The 10,000-nt window shown below is 45.7% G+C and overlaps 2 protein-coding genes across 3 annotated transcripts in view; one reads left to right on the top strand and one right to left on the bottom strand.

Annotated features, from left to right (window-relative positions):
• Positions 1–1,093, top strand: part of hdlbpb (high density lipoprotein binding protein b) — a 20,812-nt gene extending 19,719 nt beyond the window's left edge. Inside the window, 1 exon segment of the mRNA XM_084451638.1 lies at positions 1–1,093. This exon segment is cut by the window's left edge and continues 1,121 nt beyond it. The gene's annotated coding sequence lies outside the window, so the exon portion shown is untranslated.
• A 129-nt stretch (positions 1,094–1,222) lies between these two features.
• The window catches only part of neurl4 (neuralized E3 ubiquitin protein ligase 4), a 35,370-nt gene continuing 26,592 nt past the window's right edge, over positions 1,223–10,000 (bottom strand). For both annotated transcript variants that reach the window (XM_084452321.1, XM_084452322.1), the window contains 5 exons: positions 9,467–9,574; positions 6,366–6,510; positions 5,832–5,944; positions 4,951–5,113; positions 1,223–3,447 (listed from right to left, as the gene is read on the bottom strand). In XM_084452321.1, coding sequence (XP_084308447.1) covers positions 3,243–3,447; positions 4,951–5,113; positions 5,832–5,944; positions 6,366–6,510; positions 9,467–9,574 — 734 coding nt within the window. In that variant the 3' untranslated portion in view covers positions 1,223–3,242. The remainder of the gene's footprint in view (positions 3,448–4,950; positions 5,114–5,831; positions 5,945–6,365; positions 6,511–9,466; positions 9,575–10,000) is intronic.

Raw genomic sequence — 10,000 nt, 5'->3', positions numbered from 1 at the left:
ACACTTTCAGACAGCAGATTCTACGTCTCTAGATGGAAGTTCGTCAGTTCGTCAGTAGCTGAACTTTTGGTCATTTCTGACAGACGCATCTGTGCTTCAGTCCCAGTCTGTTCCCCGTCACTGGCCTGCTACAGCTGACCCACACAACCTGAACCCCACCTGTCCAACTTCCATGTGCCTGTTTTTTATTAGTGTACAGGGAGAAACTGAGTTGGTCCTGGTTTTTATTAATGTACAGGGAAAAGCTGAGTTGGTCCTGGAGAGAGGAGAAACGCAGGGCCTTAGTTAGCGGGTGAGTAGATTAGATCTGTTTATTCTAGATCAGGGCCTTAGCTCTTAACTATGTAGATTAGAGCTGGTGATTCTAGATCAGGGCCTTAGCTCTTAACTATGTAGATTAGAGCTGGTGATTCTAGATCAGGGCCTTAGCTCTTAACTATGTAGATTAGAGCTGGTGATTCTAGATCAGGGCCTTAGCTCTTAACTATGTAGATTAGAGCTGGTGATTCTAGATCAGGGCCTTAGTTAACGGCTGTGTAGATTAGAGCTGGTGATTCTAGATCAGGGCCTTAGTTAACGGCTGTGTACATTAGAGCTGGTGATTCTAGATCAGGGCTGGTTATCTGAAGTGTCTGCTGGTTTGTTCCTGGCTTCTGAGGAAGGACAAGCAACGGACGATGCAACCCAGGAAAAACATTAGACGGCGCTTTGTAAGGTGTGTATGAACTGTGATGGATCTCAACTTTATCTCCAGGGGGGAAAGTTACTTGTTTTTCTCTTTTTGCACTACTTTCATTTGTTAAACACTCATATCCTCTGTGTTTGACCTTTGAACTCCCACCCACCCCCCTTTGTGACAGGAAACCGGAGATGAGACGCTGTGTATTGACGTTACTGCTGTGTGCGTTACTACTGTGTCTGTTGCAAAACAGCAAGGCAGTTATGCTCATGGGTGAGCCCATTTTTGTTGTTGAAAGAAACACACTATTGGCCTTAAAAGAAGTCATTACGATACAGTCTGAAAAAGGTGTGATTGAGTAAATATGCAACACTGCAATAACATGTTAATAACATGTCAGTGACTGGATTTTTCCTACTCCAAATAAAACATCAAAAAAGGGACCAAGACAACGCCTGTGGTTTCTGCACACAATCCACACAATCACCACACACACAATACACATATAGAGTCCAGTTTCATATGTGCATACTGTCTGTCCGTTTATTTTTTTTACAAATCAGGAAGATATGATTTTAATGTTATGTAACAGCCTGTACAACGCAACATACAGAAAGAAAAAAAAAGGTCAAACAATACATATCATAAAAAGCAGCTCTGGGCTTTAACCCCATATTTTCACATTTTGATTGGACGTTGCAAGCAAGTTATCTTTTTTCCCCCCCATCTTTTGCAATAAATTAGATAACAGTTTTGAGGACTCAACAGAACTTGAATAACTTACTGCTCGTAAACCGTTCCGTCTCCTCCTCCTTGATCACAACAGTGGCTTGGCAAGATGGCGGGGCTTCTGCATGTGATGTTATATGAGTATATCAAATTGGCAACATAAGAATGGTTAAAGATATGCTTTGGAGAGCCGTCCACATACAATCAATCATTAGGTGGATATTTGGATGAAGGAATAAACCCACTGTGAAAGGAAACACTATCTTTGTATGTAAATGAAAACTTAATAGTAAAAGTGGTAACATAACCTGACTACAAATGAAAACTGAATGAATCACATTCACAAATGTAAACTCCAGCATCAGGGTCCAGGTTTGGTAGAAGACTCCATTTCCCTAGATTCTTTGCGTGAGAGTGCTGAACGCGGTTGGCTCTGAACTAACGTCCTCCCTGGTAAACGGTGTCGTGGATGAAGAGAGGAAGACGTGTAAACGATGAGTCAGAACAGTACAGCAGATGAAGGGAATCTGGGATTTGAGCCTGATTCCAATTCCGCCCCTTGTACGCTCATCGAACCCCCTACCCTGTCCTTGAGTGCTTCAGATGTAGTGTAAAATAACATTTATTCAAGGTTACACCACAGCTTACGTGGTTGTTCAGCCAAAAAGGGGTGGGTTGGGGGAAGGGTACACAGGCTGAAATGGAATCAGGCCCGTTTGGATCCGCTATTCCCTCTGGCACCTTAGCATGAACAGCAGGGATGATGTCCTTCCTCCTCCCTCTGGTGAAGTGAACGGGTACGACTGAACAAGCAGACAATCTCTTTCTTGTGCGTCCCACCGAGACTGAATGTATAGAAAGATCCGATTTTTCTACAAGAAATTAACTTGCTTCTATACATCCATTACTAAGCTTTTAGAGCAGGGAGTGTGTGCCCCCTGGTGGCAGCTAGGGGGAGCTCTCCATGGACGAGGAGAGGGCCAAGGGGTCGGCGAACTAGTGCTGACAGAGAGAACAGAAATAAACACAGGACAGAAACACACAGACTGTTGTTATTGTTGTTGGTGCAGGAGATGAGGTGGACACACAGACACAGACAGTATTTAGTGTTACACCTGTAAACATAATTTTCCTCCAGTTTCGAAAAATTCCTTCTTAGGTCCTTCTCTTAATCAGAGTTCTCAGTTTTCAAGTCTAGTTTCCATCTTTCTTTGAGTTTCAACAGGTATCTTTCTTTTCCGCTGTGTTGTTTTTGTCCTGCGGTGGTGAAGTCTTTTTAAAAAGTCCCAATAGTCCTTGATCGTGCAGTGTGACCGGTGATGGTGGTCTTCTCAGGGTGCGGTCGGTGTCTGAAACACAACAGCTCCTTTTCGCAAAATAGGAAAAAGGACTGTTCCTCAAAAGTCGGAGCCGGGGAGGGGGTTGTGTGTGTGATAAAAACACGAGCTAGAGGAGAGAGGGTTGGCAGAGGGGGGGGGGGGGGGGGGGGTAGTAAAATAATGACCAATGCAAGAAAAAGAATCTGGTGAACAAACGTCAATGAGAAGTTTGTTAAAAATCGCCCACTAGTGACCTAAACATAAAGTGCAGGCAGTGTCTGTTCTTCTCTGAAACCACCGTAGCCCCTCCCTGTTAAAAGTGTCCGAAAACAAAAAATAAAAATTATGCTGAATTGTCAACAATCCCCAGATGGAACACGACATTCCAAAAAGTCTCAAAATCAAGGTGTGGGGGTTGGAATTTGGTTGCCGGTCGAGTAGAAGGTGCGCCCCAGGGGTGCGTACTCGGAACCCTTAAGTTTCTCCAGCTCCTCCCCCTCCCCCCACAACACCAATCACTCCACCCGGATGAGCAGCCCGTAGAGGAGCGTTCCGCCCTGCTCCTTGGTGATCCACTCGATCTCGGTGTTACTGAAGCGGGGGTCAAGGGCCTCGCTGGTGCCCAGGGTCTGGGGCCCCACCTTGTAGGAGCCGGGTCGCACGCACACCTGGAAGCCCACCTGGGCCTGGTGGGCACGATGAGAACGAGGGTCCCGGAATCTGTTGGGAGAGAGTGAGAGAGAGAGACAGAGAGAGGAGAAGGATACACTTCAATTTGAAAGGAATAGTGTGTGATTTTTGGCGGCATCTAGGTTGTAGATTGCCACCATGAATAGATTTACATGGTGCAACATGGCGGCCTCCGTGGAAGAACCCACTCCCTATGTAGATATAAATGGCTCATTCTAAGGTAACAAAAAAATATTCCTATTTTCATGGGATTATACACTAATTAAAACATACATATAAATATTACATTCCATTTCTGCCAAGTCTACACAAAATTCTACACACTGATCCTTTAATGAGAGCATGAGAGGGAGTATTATTTTAAATTACATCTTCATCACACACGAATTGGATTTCTTGTGCATCACTGAGACTTGGCAGGGCGTTGGTGAGTCAAGCTCCTTTTCCGAACTCTTGCCGCCTGCCTGTACGTATTTCAGTGTTCCGCGGACGACCGGCTGTGGAGGGGTAATTGCGACCGTCTATAAGAAAAACTTTGCCTGTAGACAACTGTCTTCGGTCTCATTCTCCAGCTTTGAGCTGAACATGTTCGTGCTGGGCTCTCGCCCTGTACTGTGTGCGGTGATATACCGACCTCCGAAATACAACAAGCATTTTTAAACATTTTGTGAAGCCAACTGCCACTAATTTAGGGGTGAAAATTGACTGTGACCTAAAGATGGACAAACAAATCAATGCTGTAGTAGGAAAGAGTTTTTTCCAGCTCAGGAGGCTGTCCAAGGTCAAACCTTTTTTATCACGCTGTATTTTTGAAAATGTAATACATGCTTTTATGACTTCTCGTCTCGATTACTGCAATGCTTTGTATGTTTGTGTCAGTCAGGCCTCTCTCTCGCCTGCAGTTAGTCCAGAGCGCTGCCGCTCGCCTGCTAACTGGTACACGTAAGCAAGAGCACATTACCCCGGTACTGGCTTCGCTCCACTGGCTTCCTGTGCGTTTTAGGATTGATTTTAAAACTTTGCCGTTTACTTTTAAGTGCCTAAATGGCTTGGCACCCATCCACCTCTCGGAACTGCTGGAACCCTATGCTCCTTCAAGGTCCCTCAGGTCCTCTGATCAGCTTCTCCTGGTTGTCCCCAAATCCAGGCTGAAGCTCAGGGGGGATCGGGCTTTCGCAGTGGCAGCCCCTAAGCTCTGGAACGAGCTGCCCCTGCATGTTAGACAGGCCCCCACTCTGCAGGTGTTTAAATCACGCCTCAAAACACACTTATATTCTTTTGTGTTTTCCTGACATGGCCTAAGAGACTTTTTCATGTGACATACTGCGTATGTTTTACTATGTGCTCTTTGTGTGTTATTGTTGTTTGACTTGTACAGCACTTTGGTCAACTTTGTTGTTTTTAAATGTGCTCTATAAATAAAGTGGTATGGTATGGAGTAGGAGTGAGGAGTAGAAAGGCATTTCTGAGAGACTGAGTGAGGGAAGTGTATGGGTATCTGAAACGGAGGATTCCTCCAGGTTTGAGACGTACTGCACTTTAGGGGCGAAGGCCTCCAGGCCGGAGTAGCGCATGGTGGGGGAGAGCTGCACTCTGGGGACCTCCCTCTCGGGGGCGCTGTTCTCTTCTGGCTCGCTGTAGCCGCCATTGGGCCCCTCCGTCTTCACAGGAGACACGGAGAAGATGGACGACGTGCCTGGGGAGGGGGGGGGGTGGTTGAGGTCAGCCATTACCAAGGTGAGGTTTCAGAATGGGGTTCAGAGTGCATGAATGTGGTTTTAAGTTATTTTGAACACTTCACATCCCCCAATTAAGTATATCAGTTCCTTCATACCTCATAGTTAACGTACCCTCTAACCCAATGGTTCTCAAATGGGGGAATGCGTCCCCCTAGGGATACGTTGGAGTACTGCAGGGAGACTTATTTGTTCATACTGTAGCTAAAGCCAAAAAGCCATTCACCATAGCTGAAGACCTACAGTAGTATTACTTCCAGCCGAGGTTGTATTGGCCGAGACTATGCTGGACAAAAACACTAAATATAAACAAAAAATATATATAGATATATAAATTAAAAACTGCCTTCATCAAATGTTAAATTTCAAACATTTGAAATGTAGCATTAAAGTGTTTTCAGTTACAAGGTTGTTGTTTAAATCAGACACTCATGGCGCTGTACTGTACCTCTATACAGGCCTTTTATTAAACCAAAAATGTGTTACGCTGGTCGGTGGGTACATGGCTGAAGAAATATTTCAAATGGGGTAGATTACTGAAAAAGTTTGAGAACCACTGCTCTAACCAATGCATATTATGACGACAGACACAGACAGACACAGACAGACAGACAGACAGGCACAGACAGACACAGACAGACACAGACAGACACAGACAGACATACAGAGCGATCGTACCAGAGAGCAGCTGGCTGTGGTCCAGGGTGCGTCTGAGCGCTCCTACGCTGGTGCCATGGTAGGCTATGTGCCACTTCTTCAACGCGTTTGACACCTCACAGTGGGGCTTAATCCTGGAGGGGAGAGGGACGGTACACACACAGACGCACACAGACATATACACACACACACACAGACAGGAACAGGGACACACACGCAGAGACACACACAGAAACAAGAATGGAGAGGCGGACATCTGTCAGTTGTTTACAACCTCAGGACTCAATTTCTCAACCCTTTTAGTTGATTGAGCACCTGTAACCTTAACATCCCAGAAAAGAAATACAATTTCAGTTTCATCTTCATTGGCCCATCCCATAATGCATCCCTAATAGTGTTCTTTGCTCTCTAACACTAAGCATAAACCAACATGATATGTACCAATTCAAACTCTACATACACAATGTTCTAAATCCTCATTGTACAGTCTGATTGGCTGAGAACAGTGCTGCAGCCCTCTAACATGGCCGGTGATTGGCTGCGTTGCGTGCTGACCTCAGGGCGAAGCGGCACCAGCCGAAGGGCAGGGCGTAGTCCCGCGGCGGCTCGCCACGCTTGTAGTACGGCTCGTCCCCGCGCAGCTTGTGACACGACTCGCAGTAGCACAGGTTGTACTTGGCGTCCTCGTTAAAGTAGCCGTCTGAGGGAGGACAGGGAGAGTTATGAGGTGTTCTGAGGCGCAGAGAAAGAGAGAGAGAGAGAGAGAGAGAGAGATGGACAGCTGGTGAGAGGCGGCCATTACTGCCTAATCTGGAGTGAAGATCTCAGGATACCTTTCTGGAGAGTAGCATTATGGGTAATATGAGTGTTCTCTACCGTTTCAGCTGTAGACTATTTCAGTGGAAAGATCAGTTTCCTTCGTATTTATGATCAAGAGAAGCCATTTTAAATGAGAGAAAAGGTGTTATTCTGTTAGAGGGTCTGCGATTCGATTCTGGGCCCAGCTAGTTCCATAACTTTATAAACTAACCCAAATAACAACTAACAATCATTTTTACTATATTTCTGTTTATTTTATCATTCACCTTTTAGTGATTGTTGATTATGTAAGGTCTTGTGACGGATCTGTCGGACCATGGTGGGATAATATAGGGGATTTGTTTGTTTTCTTGTTCCCTACCTGTTTTTGTTTGTTTTTGTATTATATTTTCAAATACAGACAGCAGGTGCAGCAAAGAGAGAGAGAGAGATGATGTCACAGATGACAGATAGGTTGATGGAGGGATAGAGAGAGAGAGGGGAAGAAATGGAGGGATAGAGAAAGAGATAGAGATGGAGTGACAGGTGAGCGGAGCGAGTGAGTGTGATAGACCAGAGTGAGGACATGCAGAGTACAATACTACTGAAGGCCTGTAGGGGGTGGTGGTGTACTAGGTAGTGTATATAGGATGGTGGTGTACTAGGTAGTGTATGTAGGGGGTGGTGTTGTACTAGGTAGTGTATGTAGGGGGTGGTGGTGTACTAGGTAGTGTATGTAGGGGGTGGTGGTGTACTAGGTAGTGTATGTAGGGGTGGTGTTGTACTAGGTAGTGTATGTAGGGGTGGTGTTGTACTAGGTAGTGTATGTAGGGGTGGTGGTGTACTAGGTAGTGTATGTAGGGGTGGTGTTGTACTAGGTAGTGTATGTAGGGGTGCTGGTGTACTAGGTAGTGTATATAGGATGGTGGTGTACTAGGTAGTGTATGTAGGGGTGGTGTTGTACTAGGTAGTGTATGTAGGGGTGGTGGTGTACTAGGTAGTGTATGTAGGGGGGGTGGTGTACTAAGTAGTGTATGTAGGGGGTGGTGGTGTACTAGGTAGTGTATGTAGGGGTGGTGGTGTACTAGGTAGTGTATATAGGATGGTGGTGTACTAGGTAGTGTATATAGGATGGTGGTGTACTAGGTAGTGTATATAGGATGGTGGTGTACTAGGTAGTGTATGTAGGGGGTGGTGTTGTACTAGGTAGTGTATGTAGGGGGGTGGTGTACTAGGTAGTGTATGTAGGGGTGGTGGTGTACTAGGTAGTGTATGTAGGGGGGGGTGGTGTACTAGGTAGTGTATGTAGGGGGGGTGGTGTACTAGGTAGTGTATATAGGATGGTGGTGTACTAGGTAGTGTATGTAGGGGTGGTGGTGTACTAGATAGTGTATGTAGGGGGGGTGGTGTACTAGGTAGTGTATGTAGGGGGTGGTGGTGTACTAGGTAGTGTATGTAGGGGTGGTGGTGTACTAGGTAGTGTATGTAGGGGGGGGGGGTGTACTAGGTAGTGTATGTAGGGGGTGGTGTTGTACTAGGTAGTGTATGTAGGGGTGGTGTTGTACTAGGTAGTGTATGTAGGGGTGGTGGTGTACTAGGTAGTGTATGTAGGGGGGGTGGTGTACTAGGTAGTGTATGTAGGGGGTGGTGGTGTACTAGGTAGTGTATGTAGGGGTGGTGTTGTACTAGGTAGTGTATGTAGGGGGTGGTGTACTAGGTAGTGTATGTAGGGGGTGGTGGTGTACTAGGTAGTGTATGTAGGGGGGGTGGTGTACTAGGTAGTGTATGTAGGGGGTGGTGGTGTACTAGGTAGTGTATGTAGGGGGGGTGGTGTACTAGGTAGTGTATGTAGGGGGTGGTGGTGTACTAGGTAGTGTATGTAGGGGGTGGTGGTGTACTAGGTAGTGTATGTAGGGGGTGGTGGTATACTAGGTAGTGTATGTAGGGGGGGTGGTGTACTAGGTAGTGTATGTAGGGGGTGGTGGTATACTAGGTAGTGTATGTAGGGGGGGTGGTGTACTAGGTAGTGTATGTAGGGGGTGGTGGTGTACTAGGTAGTGTATATAGGGGGGGTGGTGTACTAGGTAGTGTATGTAGGGGGTGGTGGTGTACTAGGTAGTGTATGTAGGGGGTGGTGGTGTACTAGGTAGTGTATGTAGGGGGTGGTGTTGTACTAGGTAGTGTATGTAGGGGGTGGTGGTGTACTAGGTAGTGTATGTAGGGGTGTACTAGGTAGTGTATGTAGGGGGGGTGGTGTACTAGGTAGTGTATGTAGGGGGTGGTGGTGTACTAGGTAGTGTATGTAGGGGGGGTGGTGTACTAGGTAGTGTATGTAGGGGGGGTGGTGTACTAGTGTAATAGATAATTGTAATCTACACTGTGAATCCTGTCTTATAAAGTGAGATACTGTCCTCTGTTTATTGCCCTGACTCTACTATCCCCAGGCCTAAACCTTGCTTTATGGCAGGAGACCTCACCAGGTGTCCCCTCCTCCCAGTTAATCTTTGATCTCTGTAAATGTTCACTTCAGCTGTTGACCCTCAGAACTAGTTTGATCTCTGTAAATGTTCACTTCAGCCTGTTGACCCTCAGAACTAGCCTACTCACTGATAATTGGCTAGTGAAGTATTTGCATATGCAGGTCTGGTCACACCCACAGTTTATAATGCTCTGTTGTGATGATAAACACTGCTCTTGGTGGATGTTCCTTTCTCTTTGAACCCGACTTTGCAAACTCGTAAACTATTTGGAATAAAAGTAACCAGCTTGGACTTGCAAAGATGAACCTTGGCATTCTCGACTACTCCTTTCTTAATGATTATAATAAATCTATAACACTAGGTAGGGTATGTACTCACCAGGCAGGGTGAGCAGGTCCTTGAAGCGCGAGCACAGAGCCTGGTACTCACAGGTCTTGTTGGGGTTGACCTCTGGAGGGGGTGTCCAGCACACACTCTCTTTGATCCCTGGAGACGGGTACAGAGAGGTCATAGGTCAAACAGGGGCCGGCAGGTAACCTAGCGGTTAAGAGCACGGGGCCTCTAAAAGAAAGGTCGCTAGTTCAGATCCCCAAGGTTCAAACATACGCTCTCTGGATAAAAGCGTCTGCTAAATGACTAAACTTGAAATATAAACGGTGAGAGTGATCTGGCTCTATTCACAGATAAATGCTTCTTACCAATCAGGAAACATGGAAATGATTTACATACATTCATATTCAGTCCTCGTGTTTCGGTAATACTTTTGTCAATATGTGTTTTAAGTTTAGAAAATATATTTGCTTATATTAAACCAATAATATTATTGTTTATAGTTTGGTCGTAGAGATTTGTTTTGATTTTGTCTCTTTATTCAAAATCGAAACAATATTTCCTAAATATAAACAAATCACC

Source organism: Borostomias antarcticus (assembly GCF_949987555.1).
Source record: "Borostomias antarcticus genome assembly, chromosome: 17".
NCBI classification, from domain to species: Eukaryota; Metazoa; Chordata; class Actinopteri; order Stomiiformes; family Stomiidae; genus Borostomias; species Borostomias antarcticus.
The sequence above is the reverse complement of the archived record's forward strand: the minus strand, read 5'-3'. Positions and strand labels throughout refer to the sequence as shown.